We start from the raw sequence: 24,870 nt of genomic DNA, 5'->3' as shown, positions 1-24,870 counted from the left end.
AACAATATTGCAATTACCTTAACAAGGTGTTAAGGGCTTATAGAAATCAAGGTCCGAGTCTGGTACCCTTGTCTTCTGCAAAGAGCTCTTTCAGCCTTTCTGCTGCTCTGAGTCTCCACCCCCTTACTGGGTCAACCCATTCTGGGCCAACCCATTCTGGGCATGGGGGTTACATACGCACACCGTGCTCAGTGGCCCAGGCCAGCCTAGATGTGTGTGTGTGTGAGAGGAGGTGATTTTCCGCGCCCCACATGACAAACTCTGTGTGTGCGTGCCCACAGAGAGGGCTCCAAGTGCCACCTCTGGCACCCATGCCATAGGTTCGCCATCACTGCCCTAGATGCTGCTAAAACAATGGTTTTCAGGGGTAGCTGTGATGTGTCTGATAAAATCTGTCCGGGAAATTAGAGTGTGGAGGAGCTATTATTTAATATGGACATGTGAATCTGCCTTATACTGGATCAGAGCAGGGTTGCCAGATCTCTCTCCCCGCCCCCACCCCCCACCCCCGGCCACTGGGGAGGTTGGGTGGTGGGATCAAGGTTGGAAAACTCCTGGAGAGTTGGGGATGGACAGGGATCTCAGTGGGGTACGGTGCCATAAAGTCCACCCTCCAAAGCATCCATTGTCTCCTGGGGAACGGAACTGGGTACTCTGGAGGTGAGCTGTAATTCTGGAGGATCCCTGGGTCCCACCTGGAAGCTGGCATCCCTACATCAGAGCTCCAATCTAGTCCCATTTGGCAAGCTCCCTATCCCCTCTATTTTAGCCAGAAACCTTTGATCAGGCCTGGCCTTGAAGATGCCAGAGACTCAACATGAGACCGTCAACATTCTCTCCCTGCAGCTAATTCCAATCACTTTGATAAGAGGGTGTGTATGGTGGGAGGACCTCTGGATACCAGACGATCCAGTGTATACCTGGTGCTGGCCTGTTGAAGGAGGTTGGCCATACAGTGTCAGGGATAGAGGCAGAGGTGGGATCCAGCAGGTTCTCACAGGTTCCCGAGAGTAGGTTACTAATTATTTGTGTGTGCCGAGAGGGGGTTACTAATCGGTGATTTTGCCACGTGATTTTTGCCTTAGTTACGTCCCTCCTCTCAGCAGTAGCGCGCAGAACTTGAAGCAGTCTAGGAGGTGCACCGGCGTGCATGGCAGCCTGCGCCTGCGTGCATTCATTTCCCGCCCAAGGACCGGCGCAGCAGCTGCATCCTTGCCACAGCCCTGCCCAGGAATGCCCCGCCCCCGGAATGCCCAGCCATGCCCCATTGTGCCCCGCCCAGTTCCATTGGCGCTACGCCACAGTTTGAATCCCACCACCAGGGGAACCTGTTACTAAAATTTTTGGATCCCACCACTGGATAGAGGGCAGGTCTTTTTTGCAGTTGTAAGTCTTTCCCCCTGCTGCAGTGCCAGATGGCTGTTTTTGCTAGATGCCATTTGGTAAGAGGCAATGGCCCCTTGGAACTGAACAGAGAGGTGCAGTTGTAATAGGCCTACCTGTGGAGTCTGTCAGGACAGGTGGTTGAGAGAGAGGGACAGCATAGTGCAGAAATTGGCATGTTGGACTAGGATTTGGGAGAATCAGCTCTAATTACTCGGATGAGTCACTGTCTCTCTCAACCTAACCCACCTCACCAGAGGTGGAGATACAAGGGGGACAGGGTGTGTGCGTTGCACCGGGCTTGCGTCGGGGGTGGGGGGGCAAAAGTTTCAGGTTTGTTTTTTGTATTTTTTAATGTTTTTTCAGTTTTCGGCCTGCAGGGGGTGCAGTTTTTAGGATAGCAGCACCAAAATTTCAGGAAGTTTTCGGGGGACTCTCCTGATGATACCACCCAAGTTAGGTGAGGTTTGGTTCAGGAGGTCCAAAGGTATGGACTCCCAAAGGGGGTGCCCCCATCCCCCATTGTTTCCAATGGGAGCTAATAGGAGATGGGGCTACACCTTCGAGAGTCCATAACTTTGGACCCCATGAACCAAACTTCACCAAACCTAGCTGGTATCATCAGGATAGTCTCCTAAAGAAACCCTGAGATTCTTATGCTGCTAGCCTAAAAACTGTGCCCCCTGAAGGCCAAAAACTGAAAAAACACTAAAAAATACAAAAAACCTACACACGAACCGGGGGGGGCAAAACTCAGATTTTGCACCGGGTTCCATTTTCCCTAGATCCACCTCTGTACCTCACAGGGCTGTTAGGATAAAGTGGAAGAGAAGAGAGGGATGTTGTAAGCCACTTTGGGTCTCCACTGGAGAGAAATGCATGATATAAATGGTGGCGGTAGAAAGTGCCATCAAATCGTAGCCGGCTTATGGGGCCCCCCGTTGGGTTTTCAGGCAAGAGCTGAGCAGAGGTGCTTTCCCCTTGCCAGCGTCTGCATAACAACCCTGGACTTTAATCTTCCATCCATATACTAACCAGAACAAGCCTTCTTAGTTTCCAAGATCTGACAAGATTTTTGCGTGGGCCATCCCAGTCAGGGTAGGATATAAATATATAAACAGAAATGAGCATGCTTGATAAAGAATCTGGGGGTCATAGACGAGTCCTGGCAGTTTGCTTTTCACATTGTTATCAGTCACTTTGGACAATGTAATGCATGACTCAGATTTTGGAACTGCACAGATGCTCTTTGGAATGGCCCATTTGCCCGTTTCCTGGAACTGTCTTCGTTGTGTCTGCTTGCACATTTTAGAAAAGTCCTGACATTGGCTTCAAACAACGATAACCCAAAAAGCTGCTTCATATACTACACAGAGCAAATCCAGCTTTGCTACCGAGCTTTCTGGGCAAAGGAGCAGCAGTGGTGTAGCGGTTAAGAGCAGGTATACTCTAATTTGGAGGAACCAGGTTTGATTCCCCACTCCGCCGCCTGAGCTTTGGAGGTTTATCTGGGGAATTCAGATTAGCCTGTGCACTCCAACACATGCCAGCTGGGTGACTTTGGGTGCTAGTCACAGCTTTTCGGAGCTCTCTCAGCCCCACCCACCTCACAGGGTGTTTGTTGTGAGGGGGGAAGGGCAAGGAGATTGTAAGCCCCTTTGAGTCTCCTTCTTCAAATAGATATTGTCCACCCTGGTTTTTTTTTGGGGGGGGAGACACATGTTTGAAAACATGTCCTTATTGCCTTCATAGTTTACTTTTAAAAATGCAGTGTGCAGTGATGCTCACATTTCTTCTGGTATATCACAATCCCCTGCAAATTATGGGGCTACAGAATCTAGACAGAAACTAACAGTTCTCTTTAGCAGCTGCTATTTCACTTAAGGGGCATTCGTTATGGGAGGTGCAGAATTAATTTTCCATGTTAATGTGTTGATGCTGCCACATACCCTTTTATTAATTTGCCTTTTAAAAACTGATTGATCTGATGTCCGGCAATTGCCGTGGCTGCCCACAATAACAAATGGCGGTTTTACCTAGCCACATTTCTTGATGGCTGCTAGGTTCTTGACAGGTGCCATTAAAGAACACAGGCTTGTGTTTTTTTGTTTTTAGCAAGAGGAGAACATTTTTCACATGAGCGTGCGTGCAAAAAGATTATTAAAGGGTAATCATGGTGCTTGAAGGATTCTGATAGAAGGCTGGTTGGCTACCAGGCGGGGGAGTAGGTAGCGTGTGAGCCTGGGGAAAAGGTTTGGCAAACAGTCTTGGGGACTAGAACAGCAGTACTTGGTCAGGAGAGGAAGCTGGAGAAGAAACAGGAACAGTGGGCAGCATCAGGACTGATACGGAAAGAGCCTTAGAGTTGTCAACTGATCTCCAGGTGACAGAGATTGATTTGCCTGGAGAAAATGGCTGAAACTTAATGGGTGCTCAAAAGATACGAACACTCTTTTCTCTGAGGAGCAGCAGTGGCGTAGGAGGTTAAGAGCTCGTGCATCTAATCCGGAGGAACCGGGTTTGATTCTCCGCTCTGCCGCCTGAGCTGTGGAGGAGGCTTATCTGGGGAATTCAGATTAGCTTGTGCACTCCCACACACGCCAGCTGGGTGACCTTGGGCTAGTCACAGCTTCTCGGAGCTCTCTCAGCCCCACCTACCTCACAGGGTGTTTGTTGTGAGGGGGGAAGGGCAAGGAGATTGTAAGCCCCTTTGAGTCTCCTACAGAAGAGAAAGGGGGGATATAAATCCAAATTCCTCTTCCTCTTCCTCCTCTTCCTCCTCTTCCTGCTAGGAACTCATGTCATCATGACAGTCAGGAGTGCTTGTGAGCAGGCAAGGGCAGGGCATCCAAGCAGGTGGGAAGCATGCAGGTGTGTTGGAGAGAATGAATCCTTGGCGATGGGCAGAGGAGTAGAGGTGGACCCTGGAACTCTCTGGCCAGGGCTCCCCAAAGAACTGGCCCTGTTGATATTAATCACTCTTCGGTCACTTACAAACCCTCTAATGATATAAGTAGGGTTGGAATTATGAGTGGCTTGTTTCCTAAGCACAGCAGATCCATAAGGCAAGGTCTTCCCATCTGAAAGCTAACAATTGGTTAGCATGACCTCTTTGGCTTGCCACATGGGACAGGTTGTGTTTTTGCTCAGTAATAAGAGACTCCAGCACCTGCTAAGGCTTCCCAGTCACAGGCACTCAGGATTCCTTTTTTAGCTGCTGTTTTGTGTGGTAGCTGGGGAGACCAGTGCGTTCTCAGTGGAAAAGCCTATTGACGGTGATTAGCTATGAAAATGGAACTTTCCCACACAGAGGTGGTGTCGAGTTCCTTTGATTACCAGAGTGCAGGGGATCAGCAAGAGGGAATTAGCCATCACCTTGTGAGCTTGCCAGAAACATGTGGCCAGCTGCTCTTGGAAACCGGATTCTGAGCTAGATGGATCCTTCAGTCTGATCTACCCAGGCAATTCTTGCATCTATATATTTTTTAAGTCCTCACTATACCTCCCTAACATCTCCCTTTACAGCCCTGGCCCTGGCCTGGCGGAACGCTCTCCCACCAGCTATTCGGGCCCTGCGGGACCTTGGTGAGTTTCGCAGGGCCTGTAAAACTGAGTTGCTCCACCGGGCTTTTTGAAAGGCTGGCCGTGGATTGGCTGCCCCCCAATGAGAGCCCCTGCCATGTGTTGTCTTCTTTAGCAATGCCTTATACTGACTCCATCTTTTGGCATTGCTGCCGCTCCCAGCCTTGGGACTGGGCGCCACTTACAGGGAACTTGGGTTGATTCTATTTTTAGGACTTTGTACGCTGCTACTGTTTTTAAGGTTTATAATTGTGTTTTAAATGATTGTTGGGTATTATGTGTCGTGTTGTAAACCGCCTAGAGCCCTCCGGGGATGAGGCGGTCTACGAAATTTAAACAAACAAACAAATAAATAATCTATACGATTTTCAAGGACAGGTATCAAAATAGAGGATGCAGTATATCACAATGACATATTTTATGTTATTTATTAGTACATTTATATCTTACCTTTCCTTGTGATTCAAGATGGCTTAAGTAAATATAATTTAAAACCAACAAATAATTTAAAACCAACAAAATAAAATTCTGGATCTTGCCACCCCCCTCCCCTGAGGTAGTCGTATTTTACCCCATTAAAAGCCCTGGGACATAAAAAGGAATTGGTTTTTATACCCCACTTTTATCTCCTGTAAAGAGTCTCAAAGTGGCTTACAAATGCCTTCCCTTCCTTTCTCCACAGCAAACACCTTGTGAGATAGGTGGGGCTGAGAGAGTTCTGAGAGAACAGTGACTGGCCCAAGATCACCCAGATTAGAGTCCTCTGGTCTTAATCACTACACCATGCTGTTGTAATAATAAAACCATCAATGCAGCAGCCACTACAAGTACACTACCATTTTGAGCATCCATAACTTTGGACCCTCTGAACCAAACTTCACCAAACCAGGGTGGTATCATCAGGAGAGTCTCCTGAAGATACCCTGAAAGTTTGGTGCTGCTAGCTTAACAATTGCACCCCTGACAGCTGGCACCCCTCAAATTTCCCCAGATTCTCCTTTTAAATCCACTCCATTTGCATGTGATTGGTGTTTGGAATATGCTGCCACAGGAGGTGGTGATGGCCACTAACCTGGATAGCTTTAAAAGGGGCTTGGACAGATTTATGGAGGAGAAGTCGATCTATGGCTACCAATCTTGATCCTCCTTGATCTCAGATTGCAAATGCCTTAGCAGACCAGGTGCTCAGGAGCAGCAGAAGGCCATTGCTTTCACATCCTGCATGTGAGCTCCCAAAGGCACCTGGTGGGCCACTGCGAGTAGCAGAATGCTGGACTAGATGGACTCTGGTCTGATCCAGCAGGCTAGTTCTTATGTTCTTATGTTCTTATCATAGCAATGCCCCAGCCATTACAAGCAAATGTCAGCAGTAGCATGGGAATTATAAAAAAAGCTTACCCTGAAATACTTCCGGAACAAAAAATGGAATTAGCAAGCATTCAAATGCAGGGGGGGGGGGGGGGGCTAGCAAACTACCAGGTGTGGGTGGAGAGAGGGAAAAGTTTGACAATCTGAGTACAATAGCTGTGTGTGCCCCCACCCACAGTCTCACTTCAGTCAATGAGGACATATAGCTCAGGGAGGACATATAGCTCAGTCCTAAACCCCAACCTGAATGTGCTTAGGATGATGATAAAGTGCTGTGCCGTATCCCGAAGATATGTCAATGTATCTAGAAGGCTGCTGTTGGCAAGCCCTGGATGTTGAGGACTTAGAATATGGCTGACCCAAAATACGTCCGTCGTATCATTTTACAGGACTGCATTATTTACAAATCTTCTTACAGGTCAGTTTCACAAGCCATCGCATTGTGGGATCCAGTGGCCATTGTGTTTATACACATGTGTGCGCACACACACATTTATAGATCCCATGCATTTTTGATATAGGCATTTTACCTACAATATGTGTCTAGGCGAAAGTGGCTGTTGTGGATAGGGCCTGAAGGACAGTCATTTGGGGGTACATACTTTGTAAATGGGGTGTAACTGACTGTTTCCATGCATGTTTGTAAAACATTTTCAGTCCCCTTTACCACAATGTATGTCCGCACTTATCCCCTAGAAACGATTCCTGGCTGCCATTTTGTGTTTTTCCCCACTTTTGTGAAAGTACATTGATGAATCAGTCCTTCTATGCTTCACAACTTCGTGCTGCCTCCATATTCTCGATACTTCAAAGAGTAAGTCTTCCCCCAAATAAACAAAAACTCACAGAAGGGCTCCTAAAACAAGAGAGGGGGGACCATGAGTGAGCATAGAAAATGGCACTGAGGAGGAATTCCGGGGACTGCAGAGACGTATGTGAAACATTGTAAAGAGAAATGCACCAGGGAAGCCATTTTGAAAATGTTTCACCCTCAAGAATCATTTCAAAAGATTCATTTAAAATGTTTTGAGTCTGGAAATAAAACATTTCCAAAACCAGAGGGGGTAAAAACAATGTGGAACTGCATGGAGGAAACATTTTATTTCCTGCCTCAAAAATGTTTTAAATGAATTTTGCAGAAAGGGCCATCGACTAGTAGCTTCCGCTTTTGAATTTTGCTGCTAGCCAGCGTTTTCATGTTAACCTCATTAAGAACTGAGAGAGGAATTTGCCCCCTTTGGTTTTATGTTCTCTTTTCCTGTCTTTGCAGCTTAATTATCTACAGTTTAGGTTTGGGAGGGCAGGACATAAAAATCAAGGTACAGTGTGGCTGAATTATAGCATTCTGACTCTGCTTTTCCGGCGCTTAAAATAGATGTGACTCCTTAATGATGCATTAACATGACTTTATAGGTATATGCAGTCCCAGAAAATAGGAACCGAGTCCATCTCTGATGGGAAGAGAAGGACACTGCATGCCAGCCGGAAATCACGCACACAAGCTTCCCCAGGGATGCTCTGGCATTGGAAGCAGCTTTTAAGATTCACACACAGTTTAATTTTTAAAAAGGTTTAAACTAGATACATTTTTCATATATTTAGTGGTGGGATCCAAAAATTTTAGTAACAGGTTCCCATGGTGGTGGGATTCAAACAGTGGCGTAGCCCCAGTGGGGCTGGGCGGGGCACAACGGGGGCATGGGCGGGCATTCTGGGGGCGGGGCATTAATAATTTTTCTGTTAGTGTAAAAAACTCTTACTGTAAAAAAAAGTTCCTAATTTCCAGCTGGTATCTTTCTGTCCATAATTTAAACTCATTATAGCAAGTCCTATCGTCTACTGCCAACACAAACAACTACTTCTCCCCTAATAGACTGCCTGTCAAATACTTAATACTTTCAAATACTTAATTTTGTTTCTAGAAATCAAAAGAAGGATACTTTCCTTAAACAAAGAACTTTACCATATTTCTAAAACATATTTTTAAAACAGCCCAACAGGGAGAATTATCCCGTTTTCTACCTTTGCTAACCAGCCACATAGGAAACAACAGGACTTTATGATTTTTGGACCTAATGGAATTTCTAACGGAAAAGCAGACCCAATTAGTAACCCCCTCTCGGCACACACAAATAATTAGTAACCCACTCTCGGGAACTGGTGAGAACCTGCTGGATCCCACCTCTGCATATATTTGAGCTATATGAAAAAGTCTACCAATAACGGGTTATTTAGGAAGCTGATGAAAAGCCAGTGGGTATTTGTGATTTATAACAGTGAGTCTATCCTTAGTTGGTGGAAGCCACAGGGCAAACTTAACAGCCAAGCCAAAGTGCGTAGCAACGTTTTGTCCATGAAGCGTTCTATGCAGTGCTGGAAACCTGAGCAGGGGTGGACCATGACAATATTACACTGTGTGTTGGCAGAGAGCTAGTGTGGTGTAGCGGTTAAAAGTGACAGACTCTAATCTGGTGAACCGGGTTTGATTCCCCACTCCTCCACAGGAGCAGTGGAATCTTATCTGGTGAACTGGATTTGTTTTCCCGCTCCTACACATGAAGTCTGCTGGGTGACCTTGGGCTAGTCACAGTTCTCTCAGAACTCTTGCAGCCCCACTTACCTCACAAAATGTCTGTTGTGGAGAGAGGAAAGGAAAAGGAGTTTGTAAGCCTTTTTGAGACTCCTTACATGGCCAGAAAAGTGGGGTGTAAATTCTGCTCTTCTATTCAGCAGACAGGACACTGGACTGATTAAGAGAAAAAACAGCTTTAGAAACCAACAAATTACAATAAATTATAGATAGGAAAGAGAAGATATAAACCTAGCTGCCTTCTAGCTGACAGAGAGTGAGAAAATTCTGGACTGTTCTAGAAGAAAAGCCTATGAGTAGCATTTGCCAAGAGTTTTAAGAAAGCAGGTGAGGCCAGATATGGCTTTTACCCATCAAGGCTTCTGATTGGCCATTGGGGATTTGATTGGGAGTGCAGAGTTTTGAAAACACTGCTTTGGCAGCAGTTGCCACCACAACACAGGGATTTTCATTGCAAGACTTCATTGTGTAAGCTTCACTAACCAATTTGTCACTGGCTCTACCTGCTATGGCAGCCATTTTGTGGCAGCCATTTTGTGCCTGCATCTACCATGCTATGCTGAGCCTGCAGACTCAAAAAGGTTGGGGACCTTTGAGATAGAACTTGCTGCCTCCTGCAAGATTTTATTTTCACTTCTTCTTTGGACAGAAAGACATTGTTACATTCCAACAGAGCAGAGGTGGAGACAGGCAGGGCAGCTACTAAGGCCCTTTCAGGCCACTTAGAGTCACCAATCCTGATGGGATTTGGCGACCTTTTGGAGTTATCACTGACCTCCAGATTACAGACATCAGTTTCCCTGGAGAAAATGGCTTCTTTGGAAGGTGGACTCTATAATGCTCTACATTTCTGCCCATGCCAGTCAGCAATGGTGGAAACTGGGCCTTTCCGCACCACACAAATGAAACGTTTTGAGGCAGGAAATAAAACGTTTCCTCTATGGAGTTCTGCATGATTTTTTGGCCCAAAACATTTATTTCCTGCCTAAAAACGTTTTATTTGCATGCTGTTCCCAAGTGATTCTCTTTTGAAAACAGTTTTCTGGAAGCGATTCTTTTGTGGAAGCGTTTTCATTTGCTGCGGGGATCTCTTTAAAACATTTCCCAAACCAGGGTGTTGTGTGGTTGCTGGGCTGTATGCCACCAGATCCTCTGAAGATGCCAGCCACAGATGCAGGCGAAACGTCAGGAGAAAATACTACTGGAACACCATACAACCCGGAAAACCCACAACAGCCTAGTGATTCTGGCGGTGAAAGCTTTTGACAATACATTTCCCACACCATTCTGCAATCCTCGCTGCACCATTTTCTGAGCTCGCACCAGCTGGTTAGTATCTGGATGAGAGACCACCCAGGAATACCAGGGTTCAGCATGGAGCAGCGAAGGGCAAACCCGCTCTGTTCATCTCTTGCCTTGAAAATATAAGGGCCACCATGAGTCAACCGCAACTTGATGGCACTTTCCACGGCCAGTACTAAAATTGACAGTGCAATCCTAGAGAGTTACCGGTACTCAAGTCTAAGCTTATTCATTTCAGTTGGATAGCACTGTGTGTTATCATACACACCCACACACCGTGCTACACAGAGAGCATTGCTGAGTCCATTACTAAGATAATGCTTGCCAGATTAAGTGACAGGGAGTCATGCTTGCCAGATGGACAGGGAGTCATACCCAGAGATGGGATGCAGCCTATTTGCACCTATTCGGTAGAACCGGTTACTAAAATTTTCTCAGTTCGGAGAACTGGTTATTAATGATTAACTCCACTAGGGACAAGGGGGCAATCTCTGTCCCTGGGTACAACAAATCTCGTCAAGTGGGAGATGCAAAATCGCCCCCCGGGGCCCCCTGCGGCCCCCCTGCCCCCCATGGCACCCCCCCAATGTGTGCATGAACTGTATGAAATAATACAATATATAGTAATTCTATTTTTTTTGTTCATTGGTATAAAGGTTGGGAAAGTATTATAGGTAAATATTTTTCATTTTCTTTTTTCCCCTTGAAATTTATATTGGAAAGAGAGGAGTTTAAACTACTCTTTTAGATTAATGATTTTGGATCTCTCCCTCTATTAGTTTTCTTTCAAGTGGAATAGATAAAGTAGTTATAGGAATCTGAAGGGGAAGTAGAAAGTAGGGAGGGAGGGAAATATGGGAAGGAGGGAGGCAATATAGGATGTTTTAGTTGGGGGGTTTGAGAGAGATAGACAATGAGATATGTTTGTAATATGTTAATGATTGTAAACAGTTTTTGGTTTCTCTTCTTACTTATGTTATTATTTAAAATCAATCAATATAATTATATAAAAAAGAAAGAATACACTACCTTTCGGTATATTGCTTTTTTAATACTTTAAACAGTCATTTGAATCTAGAGGCGGGGTGAAGGGGAACTGCACCTCGGGCGCGAGCGCGCCTTGTGTCCTTGCCACAGCCCTGCCCAGGAATGCCCCACCCCCAGAATGCCTGGCCACGCCCCCGTCGTGCCCCGCCCAGCCTCATTGGCGCTACGCCACTGTTTGAATCCCACCACCATCGGAACCTGTTACTAAAATTTTTGAATCCCACCACTGGTCATACCATAATAATACCTGGCACCGTGCTATATGCATTTCGCGTGTCCCTGCAAGCATGTCCAAGAAAGCATGCATGCCCTCGAATATTTTTCAAGCATGTATATGTGAATCCCTTTGTACGGAGAAACCAGGAATACAACTAGGAAGGAAAGATCAGCACAGCCCAACAGTTGCTAACAGCTTGCCTCGTGGTTCTGCTTTCCTTCCACTCCCTTTCTCTTGTGTGCTCAGCTGTGGCATCTATAGTCTGAGGGACTGGGCCTTGCGTCGGACGTGTGTTCATGCGTAGCACCTGTCAGAAGCCTTGTCTACAGAATTTTAATTGATATGAGCTGCTTTGAAAGGCTTTTCTTTTCTTTTTTTGGCAAGTGAGATTACAAATTTAACTAAATACCGACTGTTTGGGGGCAATAGCATCGTCTTAGCCAGCTGGAGTTAAAAGGTCCATTAAAGCCAACGCTTCCTCGGATGCATTAGGCTATAGCCTCTTTCCACTGAAGAAGATGAAGCCGTGCAGTGTGAAGTGTCGTGCATAATTGGGTTGATTGCTGTTTTAAACTCTGCCCCTTCCTCCGCAGCTCTTTCTCTCAGTTTTGAGGGCTGACCGCCTCCAAAAACTCTGTTGGCCTCTCTTGCTAATGATGGTGAATCATTCCTTAACTGTTGTTTGGCTGTAGGCAGAGCTGTGGTGGCACTCTGCGCCCCTCTCAAATTAAAATTCCGTCTCCAGGCAATCCCGAAATGCAAAACGCTGCATCCCGTGTGAATCTCTGCAAATTTGCCCCATCCTTATTTTGTGCATGTTTTCTTTTGTAAAAACGAAGTAATTTGTTCTGCTTTTGCTATCTTTGGGAGGTTCGAGGGGCTATGCAGAGAACATAGCCCACACCTTCAGCTAAAGTTGCCAACTCCAGCCTGGGAAATATTTGTTTGTTTGTTTGTTTGTCTATTTATTTATTTATTGGTTTTGTATACTGCCCTACCCCCGAAGGGCTCTGGGCGGTGCACAACATAGTTTCCTCTTACAGCACATACAAACAAAACCCCATTAAAATTAAAACGCAGCGGTAAAATTAACAAAGATGGCGTCACGCAATAAACCCCAATTAAAGCCCTCCCAAAGAGGGGGGGAGGCAGAACGAAAAAAGTGGGTCCCGTACCTCGAGATTTAAAGGTGGTGCCTATAGAGGAAGAAATTTGGGGACAGATCCCCCTAGATTGGAGTTTGCCCTTCGAAGCTGCCATATTTTCCAGGGGAACTGATATCTGTAGTCTGGAGATGTTGATATTCTGGGAGAACCTATCCTCAACTCTGGAAAGCTTTTTCTGAGCTTTCCAAAGGCCACACACTTCCAAGCTTATCTTTATATCCATAAGGGCTAGAAACTTTTTAAAAAATTAAGCTGAACTTTGCATCCAGTAGCATATTTCGTGTCTTCCCCTGGCATCACCTACCTAGCTCTGTCTCTTTTCCACTTGCTTTGCAGGCGCTTTGGTACAAAATGCACAGCGTGCCAGCAGGGGATCCCGCCAACGCAGGTGGTCAGGAAAGCCCAGGACTTTGTCTATCATCTGCACTGCTTTGCATGCATTATCTGCAACCGCCAACTGGCCACAGGTGATGAGTTCTACCTCATGGAAGATGGGCGCCTGGTGTGCAAAGAAGATTATGAAACAGCCAAGCAGAATGGTAGGTGCAAAAAGAGGGGAAAAAAGATACCGGCTACAAACTCTATAAAAAATACAAAATACAGCAGTTGCAAGAGACCAGCTGTGGTTCAGTGTCTGATTTGCATGCAGAAGGTTCCAGATCTGATCCTTGGCATCTCTAGTAAAAAAAACCATAACCAGGTGATGTAAAAGATCTTCATGCTCGATAGCAGCTGCCAGTCCCCCTTTCTGCACAAATTTCTCAAAACGTTTGTTAAAATGTTTTCAATCCCCCTTTTTGCTCACACTCACCCTCTCAGTTGCACGGGAGAAAGTGGTCTTTGAGAGCCGGCCTGGTGCAGTGCTTATGAGTGGTAGACTCTAATCTGGAGATTTGGGTTTAATTATCCACTCCTCCACATTAGTGAAGGACTTTTATTTGGAGAAGTGGATTTGTTTCTCTTTACACATGAAGCCTGCTGGGCGACTTTGGACAAGTCACAGTTCTCTCAGAACTCTCTCTTCTAACTGCCTCAGTTAGAAGAAGAAGACGAGTTTGAATGTAGCGGCATATATGTTATATGTTTCTCTCCGTTAGGAGACTCAAAGGGGCTTACAATCTCCTCTCCCTTCCCCCCTCACAAAAAACACCCTGTGAGGTGGGTGGGGCTGAGAGAGCTCCGAGAAGCTGTGACTAGCCCAAGGTCACCCAGCTGGCATGTGTGGGAGTGCACAGGCTAATCTGAATTCCCCAGATAAGCCTCCACAGCTCAAGCGGCAGAGCGGGGAATCAAACCCGGTTCCTCCAGATTAGAATGCACCTGCTCTTAACCACTACGCCACTGCTGCTCCTCACAAGGTGTCTGTTGTTACTTCACAAGGTGTCTGTGGAGGGGAGAAGAAAAGAAAGGAGGTTATCAGCCTCCTTTTGTCTCCTCCCTGGAGAGAAAGGTGAGGTATAAACCTAAACTGTTCTGCTCTTCTTTTTAGAGAGATAAGTCCTAACCCATGAGAAGCTTCAAAGGTCAAACTAGCACCTTAAATAGGACTTGGAATCCAATGAAAACCTCCCTCTCTAATCTCTCAGGGGCATCGATAGGCTTTCTGCCCTGTAACTGACTCTGAGTGGCTTAGTGCTCTATCCATTCCAAATGCATGCTGTTATGTGGGATAATTTATAAAGGCCCTGACCTGGATCGTCTAGACTGACCATCATCAGTCTTAGAAACTTAGCACATTTGTCCCTGGTTAGTATTAGGATGAGAGACCTCCAAGGAAGAAGACCAGGGTTGTCATGCAGAGGTAGGCAATGGCAAACCCCATCTCGTCTTGTCTTGCCTTGAAAACCTCACACAGGCACCATAGGTCAGTTGTGACTTTGACAGCATTTCACATGCAATTCATCCAGATATTTTTTCACTGTACATTTGGAGTGTCTCCCAAATAGGTAGGTCCCTTTACTTTGTCTGCAGGTTGCCTCCTTGTTCAAATAGTGAACACAAGGGCCAGGCCATGTGCTATTACAGTGATGCCGAATCTTTTCGAGACCGAGTGCCCAACTGCAACCCAAACCCCACTTATTTATAGCAAAGTGACAACACGGCAATTTAACCTGAATACTGAGGTTTTCGTTTAGAAAAAACGGTTGGCTCCGAGGCGTGCATTACTCGGGAGTAAGCTTGGTGGTAGTCGGTGGCTTTGCTTTGAAGCAACCGTGTAACTCTTCCAATGGGTGAATTATGACCCCAGGAGGATTTATTCAGAAGCAAGCCACATTGCCAGCAACCGAGCTTACTCCCAGGTAAAGGATCGCGCTTTAGTTCTTCGCATGAAAATCAGTGGGGTTTATCAGCGCTTAACAGGGTTACCTACATGGCTTCCCCAAAACTAGGTCTTAGGTTTAATGCTAATAATCGAGCCCAGCGGCCCAGGCCAGCCTAGATGGGGGGGGGGGCACTCTGTGCGTGCCCACAGAGAGGTCTCTAAGTGCCACCTCCGGCACCCGTGCCATAGGTTCGCCACCACTGTGCTATTAGATATAATGACTTGTGTCCAGGGTCACTCCTTTTCACTGGGCCTGGACATCTGACTGATTCTGTAGGTGCCTAGGACCTGGGTCCAGTTCTCAGTAGTTTCCTCTTGAGTGTTCCTCTCAAGTATTCCCAGGGGACTGGCAATGAGCTTTAAGGATTCCTGCCATCTTTCTTCAGTGTAAGATGCTGTGGATGAAGAAACGTCAGGAGCCGAAAGAAAACTCTAGGCTTGGCTCCACCGGAGGCAACTGAGTCGCCACGTGCACGTTCGCTTAATCTGGCCCTTAACCCAAAGAGTCTCCCATTTTTCATCTGGAGGTCTAAAATGCCAATATTTACTGGAGGTGAAAAACCCAGTATTGGGGGTGGATTGAGGGGAGCGAGACGGAAAGAGGCTATAGATCACCAAACGCTAATGAATCCACAGAGACTGCCAAACGGTGCCTGACTGAAATTAAAACTGAACTGGTCTTTAATGGATTTCATGTTGACAAGCCCTGACTTCTCATTAATTAAGGACTCTATTTTGACCTAATCAATTTGGCTAGGGTGATGCAATGCTTATTGGTTAGGAGGGGGGGGGATCGGCAGGGGGAGGCAAGGCTGGGAGATTGCAGATTGAATATTGCTTAATTTCTATTATTGACTGAGGGCTATTGATAGCTTTGGTGTTGCTCAGGTTTGCAGCCTATGGAGCTGGGTGGGAAGAGGTGGTGGGGAGTGCTTCTGTCTATGGATGAGAAGGAAGGGAAGGCCACTGGGCTTTGGCCATGAGATATTTGGTTAACAGTTAACACACAGGCGATAGACAGTAGGTTGGATCTCAGTGCCACTGTTGGCAATGGAGCAATTTCTAATGTCTTCCCTGCCTTCGATGCTCTGATCTGCCCCTTATTCTGTTCCCCGTCTCTTCCCCCCCCCCCCGCCCCCACCTTCTACAGCATTTCAGGCTACAGCAGGAATCACCACTCTGTTGACTGAAATGCCTTCCATTCATGGAAATTTTTAGTTAGGATCAGCCCTAAACACTGTGGGAGAGTTTTTGCAATTATGGCATTGGCATTTGTGCTTCTGCATATTAACAGTGTTTTCTCCCTGTGTACTCAAAAGGTATATTCCAGCCAGTTCCAAAGGCATGCAGTGAAAGAAATAAACACTGTTAGAATGGCTGCAAAGCCTGCTATCTGTTTAAAAATAGCAAGGAAACAAAGATTCCAACCTGGCATTTTCAATCCTACTTGACGATAAAACTGTTGCTGCTTTCCTGGAGGAAAGGTGGAATAAAAGTGAATAAAGGTACATGCATTCTGTACACATCAGCCATACGAATATGTTGTGGTTATATCTCTTATTCCATGGCCACACAGCCCAGAAAACTCACAAAAGCCCTTTGATTCCACTCATGAAAGCCTCTCGTGAAAGTTTTCGACAACGCGTCGTTGCTGCATTCAGTGGGTGTAAGTTTTGATTTCATGGCAAGGGAGCAGACGAACTACCGTTATCCAAAAGCCTCACAAAGGTAACTGCTCACTTCAAATATTAATTGAGCTGTGGCGAAGCAGAAGTGAGTGGAAGGAACTTATATATTTATTTATTAAAGCCACGGTCAGCGTTTCTTTTTTACACAAGGATTCACAATGTGTGCACTCACACCTCTGCAAGCTGGGCAGTCAAAATAATGGGAGGTCTGGCTTGCAAATGTACTGATGGATAGTCCAAGCTGGGAAACTACCATTACAAGGGAGAGTGCTGATAGTCACAAATTGGAGAGTTCGTCTTCCTAAGCCGAAATCGGAAAAAAATGTCTTTTCCAATGGGCAGTCTCCTCCACGCTCCTGTATCAATTGCAAAGGAATAACATTTGTTGTGTGCTTCAAGCGTACGGAACACATGTCTCTTTATTTACTCCTCCAGGAAGCATTAAATTACAGTGGGATAGTATGCAGAAAAGGTTTAGAGTGACTGTGTATGCACAGGAGTTATGTAAATAAAATCAGCAGTAGACTTGGAATGGGGGAAATGCAGAGGATGCCTGGCAACTTAAATTTTCACAAAGGTGTTGCCAACTAAGCAGCATTTCTCCAAGCTGTGTCTGTGCGGGAGATCTTTCGCTCTGTTTCTGTGGAACTGAGGGAGCCATTCAGTGGTGGGATTCAAATAATTTAACAACCGGTTCCGGTGGTGGGATTCAAATAATTTAACAACTGGTTGTTACAAGCACCATTTTAACCACCGGTTCTGTCGAAGTGGTTCGAACCTGCTGAATCCCATCACTGGAGCCATTGGCTTGAAGTTACACTGAATGGGCGGTTTCCCCTGATTTTCCCTTCCTTCTGCAGACCTCCCTCCTCAGGGTCCTAAGTCCCCCACAAATAACCTGTCATAGCAGTCAGTGGGCTGGGGGGAGACAGAGAGGTTGCATTCAGTCATGGGAAAATGTAGGATTGGTCCCACAGAGGGTGTATTCCCTGTACCCATAAATGTGACGAATAATAAAAATGAATATAAAGACCAAATGAGTAAACTCAGTTCTTGATTTACCAATTCTTGCAGTGTATAGAAGAAGAGAGAGGAGTCTGGATTTATATCCCTCCTTTCTCTCCTGTAAGGAGACTCAAAGGGGCTTACCCTTTCCTTCCCCATCCCTTCACAACAAACACCCTGTGAGGTGGGTGTGGCTGAGAGAACTCGGAAGAACTGTGACTTGCCCAAGGTCACCCAGCTGGCATGTGTTGGAGCGCACAGGCTAATCTAGTTCACTAGATAAGCCTCCACAGCTCAAGTGGCAGAGCGGGGAATCAAGCCCGGTTCTCCAGATTAGAGTGCACCTGCTCTTAACCACTACGTCACTGCTGTAGACATATTATGTATACGTATTATGAGCTACTTTGTGCATTATGCAGAGGTAAACCAGGGTGCAGACACCAGACATGAAGCTAGTCAGGACATATCGCCAAGGATACCTACACGGTTGCTGTGGCTCGCCGATGTCTGCGTGTCACTTTCAGAACCACGTCTACAAAGTAGCCTTTAAAAGTGGAAGCAACAGGGTCCTTGTAACCACTGTGCTGGGGTTAGTCGTCCTTTGTTTTAATCCCCACACACTGGCCAAACAAACTGCATTCACCAGCATTCCCTTCCTGCCTACTTGTTTCATTCCCAGTGTTCAAAAATAATAGCAAAATTTCTATTGCAGATGATTCAGAAGCAGGAGCAAAGAGGCCCCGAACCACCATTACAGCCAAGCAGTTAGAAACGTTGAAAAATGCCTATAAAAACTCCCCCAAACCAGCCAGACACGTGCGAGAGCAGCTGTCCTCGGAGACTGGATTGGACATGCGGGTCGTGCAGGTGGGCCAGTTGGCGTGATATTGACTCTGTTAAAACCGATTATTGATTTAAAGCATTAATTACTTGTGCTCCTGAAATCCATTCAAGCTAATATATAAAATATTCAGGATTTTTTTTTTAATGACGGAGAAGGAAATGATTAACAGCAACGACTTACACTTTGAAGAAGAGTTAGGATTTATATCCCTTGTTTCTCTCCTGTAAGGAGACCCAAAGGGGTGTACAATCTCCTTTCCCTCCCCACCCACAACAAACACCCTGTGAGGTGGGTGGGGCTGAGAGAGCTCCAAAGAGCTGTCACTAGCCCAAGGTCTCCCAGCTGGCATGTGTTGGAGTGCACAAGCTAATCTGGTTCACCAGATAAGCCTCCACAGCTCAAGTGGCAGAGCGGGGAATCAAACCCGGTTCTCCAGATTAGAGTGCACCTGCTCTTAGCCACTACACCATGCTGGCTCTCTCTCTTGGATAGGGAAGGGAAGTTAGCCTGGCATTGCCTGATCTCATCAGATCTTAGAAGCTAAGCAGGGTCAGTACTATTATGGAAGACCATCGAGGAAGATGCTTCAGGAAAAGGCAATGGCAAACCATTTCTGCTTCTCATTTGCCTTGCAAGCCACTTCCTGGGGTGTCACAAACTGGTCGTGACTTGATGGAAGTTGCCTTTGCATTGATTGATTGAATATGGATTTAGCTGGGTGCTTTCAATCAGTAGCCCCATCTTAGATCTGACAAGATCAGGCTACACCAGGCTAACTTCCTTTCCCATGTCTAAAACGTCTGGGTTGATTTGGTGGAGAGGGTGAGACCATGGCTCAGTAATACAACATCTGCTTTCCACGTAGAAATTTCCAGGTTCCACGTAGAAGTTTCCAGGCTCAGTAATACAACATCTGCTTTCCACGTAGAAGTTTCCAGGTATCTCTAGTAAAAAGATTAGATAATAGGGGATGAATGGCTTTTTCTGAGCTCCTAGAGAGCCATTCCCAAGAGTTTGACTCTAATGATTCAGACCAACGGTTTGATTCAGAATAAAGACACTTCGTAAGAATGGAGCCCACCTCTCTGTTTTGACCTGGTATTAGGTGAAGCCAGGCTGGAGACAAATCTCAGACAGAGCCTCATTTTTGTATGGGTTATAATTCCATGATTCTGTACCTCATAAGACTGAGGTACATTGGGAAGCACATTGCTGTTTACAAGAGACAGGTATGGACGTGACAGAATCAAATTTAAAGGTCAGAACTTCTTTATCATCAGTGGGAATGCAGGTTGTCTTGTAGGCATCAGAAACGTGGCACATTCAGCGTATTCTACAGTTATGTACCTCTTAAGAATCTTATGCATCTGTTCCAGAAAGTGGCACCAGAACGATAAATGGATCTTGCAAAGCTTCTAAGTAATGAAGAATAGAGACAGAATTCATTATGGCTTTACGTGTAGTGCTGATGGCTGTACATAATGAAGAATCCTCAATGGATCTTTAGGAAAGATTCAAAAGAAGTTCCACGATTTCCTTTTCTCCTAGTCTGAGCATTTGGCCTTACTATGTACCCCTAATCCCCCCCCCCCCTTGTGATAGTCATTATAGAAATGTTCAGGTACAATTCGTTGAGCAATTTGCAAATTTTTGAGTTTCATTGAACTCCTCTGGAAGGCATGAAATGGTTTTGGTTGCGTCATGCAACATTGTGGGTCTTTGTGGATTAATCTTTAAATTAATCTTTGAAGGCCCATCAGTTGTACGTTACAGTGCCTTCATTAATGTTCCTTCTGGGTCTAACAATCCCACGACTACCGATTAATGACTCAGATAGGACAATTGCAGTTATTCCTTTTTATAAAATGAGAAAATTTGGGCTAAGAAATAATCTTTTTTTCTTTTAAAAAATATTTTAAAAATGTTATTTTCACAAAACAGTACTAAGAAATGATCTCATTTTAAAATACTGAACATTAATGTTAATATATAGTTACCCCTTCTACACCGCAATTTTCCCGGTCATCATGGTTTTGATATATTGCGGGCTGGAATAAGAAATTAAATGGGATTTTGCGGGGGACTTTTGCAGAAGCCACAGATGACACCTGAAGGCCAACAGATGACACAGAAAAAGTTTAGAAACTCAGAAATGCATAAAATACATGTATAGTATTGTATAATATCATCAACATATTTTATCTTTTAATACCATCAATATACACAATTTATGTTTTAAAGTCAAAAGAAAAGAAAAAGAAAAAAAATCAGACTTCTCTGGGATGAAGGGAAGGCCAAAAGATTTCGTGCCGATTTCCAGATCTCGGGGAGTGTCACATTCCTACCCCCCACGATGTGGAAGGATTAACTATTGCTTGGTTATTTATCTTCTCATCTTTGCTATTTGATTTTTCAAACACCCAAACAAATGCTGTCCTGTTCATCATTCCACATAGGTAGCTATGTTAATTGGTTACAGCAAAACCAAACAGGAGTCTAGTGCCACCTGGATTGCTTCTAAGTATAAATAGATCTCCTGTGGATGTAAACTCTAGGCAGCTGATAATATGAGCTCTGACCCCCAAAAGCCAATCCTGAAATAAATTGTGTTAGTCTGTAAGTTGCCACTGAACTTGTTTGAATGTCAACTTCAGTGCCACACAATCACTCCACGATCTAAGCAGGGCTTGGAATCCAGGTCTCCTGCATCTCTGCTTTTTGCCCCATAAGCCACGTTAAGACTTTCTGATTCTACAAGAAGGTGACCCTCAAGGAGTAGATTGATCATTCACACCCCTATAACCCTTCTAAAAATTCTCCCTTGCATCCACAGAAGACCTAAAGCAAAATTCTCCCTTGTGAATTCACCTCAACTTTCTCCTGAAGGATATTATCTAGTTCTGGGGTCTGCAACCTGCAGCTCTCCAGATGTTCATGGACTACAAATCCCATCAGCCCTGCCAGCATGGCCAATTGCTTGGTTGATACTAGGTTGGAGTGCTGTGTGGTTTCCGGGCTGTATGGCTGTGTTCTAGCAGCATTCTCTCCTGACATTTCGCCTACATCTGTGGCTGGCATCTTCAGAGGATCTGATGTAGGAAAGGAAAGCAAGTGGAGTATATGTGAGGTCAACAGGTGAGGCCATCTGAATAGAAGTAGCTTGGCATGTGAGTAACAATGAAGTCTGTAGCATGTGAGTCACAATGAAGATAGCAAGGTCAATAGGTGAATGCTATCTTCATTGTGACTCACATGCTACAGACTTCATTGTTACTCACATGCCAAGCTACTTCTATTCAGATGGCCTCACCTATTGACCTCACAGTATATACACTCCACTTGCTTTCCTTTCCTACATCAGATCCTCCGAAGATGCCAGCCACAGATGCAGGCGAAACGTCAGGAGAGAATGCTGCTAGAACACAGCCATACAACCCGGAAACCACACAGCACTCCAGTAATTCTGGCCGTGAAAGCCTTTGACAATACATTGATACTAGGTTGATAGATGCCTAGTATGACTGACATATATCTCCAAAGAACAAGCACCATTCCATTTTGTTCATTCGGGTTGGATAACCAGCAGCCAGTCAAAGCCAGCTTCATCTTGTCAACTGTTCAAGTATGCACATGCATGGGTTGTTGATCAGTCTGCTTTTTATAGAACTGAGATAATGGAATTTACATTGTCTTCTTATTTTAGGAAGGTCTGGTAGCCAGATAATAGAATCCTCCATCTCCCTTTTCAGACACCAACTTTAATGTGCGTTCTGTAATATTATGGTGTTCAAATGATGGGAGAGGATGTAGACACAGTACCATCAGTACGATAAAGGGCTGTCTTGCAAGTTAACATTCTTTTCCATTTTCTTGACCTGGAGAAATAAGGGCAATATGGTAAAGGCATATGATAAGAAACGAGGAGAGTCTGGGTTTATAGCATGCTTTTATCAAAGTCCTTAATTTCCCCCAAATCCAAACAAGTGGAAGTTTGCATGTTCTGTGCTCAAGAAGTTTTGGATAGTCTCCTGTGCTTTGTTTTGTCGAATAAACTTTTGGACTAGAAAACAAATTTCTCCCTTTGGCTACAGGTCTGGTTTCAAAACAGGAGGGCCAAAGAGAAACGTTTGAAGAAGGATGCTGGCCGACACCGCTGGGGACAGTTCTACAAGAGCGTAAAGAGGAACCGAGGAGGCAGCAAGCATGAAAAAGAGAGCTCGGCAGAGGACTGCGGGGTCAGCGATAGCGAGCTGAGCTTCCGAGGTAAGCCGGAGTCGGGATATGAAGGGTGCCTGTTAGATGTTCAGTTTTTCTTCCAGGGCCAAAGAAGTTACATTTGCTCTCTGAAATGGATTCAGGCTGAGATATTTGGGTCTGTTTCATCACAGGCTGTGCGCGCACTGTTTTTCTCAGTGCGTATTTAGTATGTTCGGAATAGGATTTGTGCCTGGGCTTCTTTCCCCTGTTGAACGTAGCATCTCTTCTATGATGGCACCTGTATGCACAAATGCTCAGTCGCTCCAGTACATATGCACAAAGAATCCTTCACTGAAAAGGATCGGTGGAAAGATTGTGTGGACAGGGCAAGATAAATGCACATGAATGACTGTTCCTCAGGTCACAAGTCATTTCTGTGTGGAATGGAGGGAGCAGGGGATATATTTGCTTCTCTGCTCCCTCTGTGTATATTCAGGGTCTGCAACCTGCAGCTATCCAGATGGTCATGGACTACAAATCCTATCAGCCCCTGCCAGCATGGCCATGCTAGCAGGGGGTGATGGGAATTGTAGTCCATTAACATCTGGAGAGCTGCAGGTTGCAGACCCCTGCACTGACCCTATAGGTATGGCAAATTAGTTCTCTGAATCAATTTAATTGTCATTTGTGGCTTTGACAAACTGTTCCCATCATCGAGTTGCTACCGGAAAATATGGTTGTGTTGCTGAATAGCGTTGTAAATTAGCCCACAGGCATCTCCAGTCTGGTCCCAACGGATAATCTTGGAGGAGCCTATTGTCTTAATTTTTTGTTTGATATAAATAGATGATCCACGATGAGGGGAAATGATAAGTGAGGGTTAATGGACGGCCTCTTTGTCGTTCAAGTGACAACCAGGATGCTTTCTGTGCTCTCCGTTCTCTGGTTTTGATTTATTTAGTACATTTCTATCCTGCTTTTCTTCGAGGAGTTCAAAGTGGTACACATGGTTCATTCCCTTCCTCTGTTTTTAATCACAAGTGTCAGAAGTCAGTTATGCTGAGAGACTGTGACTATCCCAAGTTTGCCCAGTGAATTTCAGTGCAGAAGGTAGATTTGAACCAGGATCTCGTATGTCCCAGTCCAGCATTCTAAACACTGTGCCATACTTGCTTCATGAGAAACCATGAAGACTTCGACTATGTGGAGGATCCTTGGCACACAGCCTACATTAGCAACAGTGGAATGGCTATCATCACCATTTTCTATGGTGGTCGGTGCTGCCTAGCATAGGCCACTCCTGAAATGATGAGGCTTATGGATTAAATTTGGAACACCTGACTCTTCTTCAGAGCCAGCATGGTGTAGTGGTTAAGAGGAGGTGGACTCTAATTGGGAGAACTGCGTTTGATTTTCCGCTCTTCCATCTGAGCGGCGGATTCTTATCTGGTGAACTGGATTTGTTTTTCTGCTGCTACACATGAAGCCTGCTGGGTGACCAGTTCTCTCAGAACTCTCTCAGCCCCACCTGCCTCACAAAGTGTCTGTTGTGGGACGAGGAAGGGAAAGGAGTTTGTAAGCCCCTTTGAGTCTCCTTACAGGAGAGAAAGGTGGGGGTATAAATTCTTTTCCCTCGTATTCCCCTGCCTCAATTACCTGGGCTGACACGGGATTTTTTTTTTTTGTGGGAGGAGGGAGGAGATTCTTCCCAAATTGGACTACAGTTCTCTGTGTTGTGTGAACAGTTGATCTTAGCATTTCTCAAAACAGTCCCAGTTAGTTGCTCAAGGTTTAATGAGAATTATTTGGAAAACTAATTTACAACCTGAGCTTAAGTGTGTTTCTGCAGAAATCCTACTGAATTTAGTATGATCTATTTTGTAGTAAATGGGCCTGCTTCAAAGCAGTATGAATTAAGCAGCTAGAATGACATCGATGCTTCCATAAAAATTAAAATCTTACCATTAAACTGTCTGATGAGACATGCAAAGGGGGGGGGGCAGAATCCATTCCTCCCCTCCCAAAAAGATGAGTATGTTACTCTTTTTACGAGGGAGCTTCTCTTGTGCAACCCCAGGTGTTGAAACACTGAAAAGAATATCTATCCATCTATCTATCAGAACATAAGAACATAAGAAAGACCCTGCTGGATCAGACC

General features: G+C 45.2%; 1 protein-coding gene across 2 annotated transcripts in view; it reads left to right on the top strand.

Moving 5' to 3' along the window:
• Positions 1–24,870, top strand: part of LHX4 (LIM homeobox 4) — a 96,788-nt gene that overhangs the window by 65,807 nt on the left and 6,111 nt on the right. For both annotated transcript variants that reach the window (XR_007244656.1, XM_048498467.1), the window contains exons 3-5: positions 12,992–13,194; positions 18,384–18,538; positions 22,607–22,778. Coding sequence is in view for 1 of the 2 variants with exons in the window: in XM_048498467.1 (XP_048354424.1) it covers positions 12,992–13,194; positions 18,384–18,538; positions 22,607–22,778 (530 nt within the window). In the remaining variant the exon portion in view is untranslated. The remainder of the gene's footprint in view (positions 1–12,991; positions 13,195–18,383; positions 18,539–22,606; positions 22,779–24,870) is intronic.

The sequence above is a fragment of the Sphaerodactylus townsendi genome, linkage group LG05 (genome assembly GCF_021028975.2).
Source record: "Sphaerodactylus townsendi isolate TG3544 linkage group LG05, MPM_Stown_v2.3, whole genome shotgun sequence".
In the NCBI taxonomy this organism is placed as follows: domain Eukaryota; kingdom Metazoa; phylum Chordata; class Lepidosauria; order Squamata; family Sphaerodactylidae; genus Sphaerodactylus; species Sphaerodactylus townsendi.
Note: the sequence above shows the minus strand (reverse complement) of the source record. Positions and strands in the feature narration are given on the sequence as shown.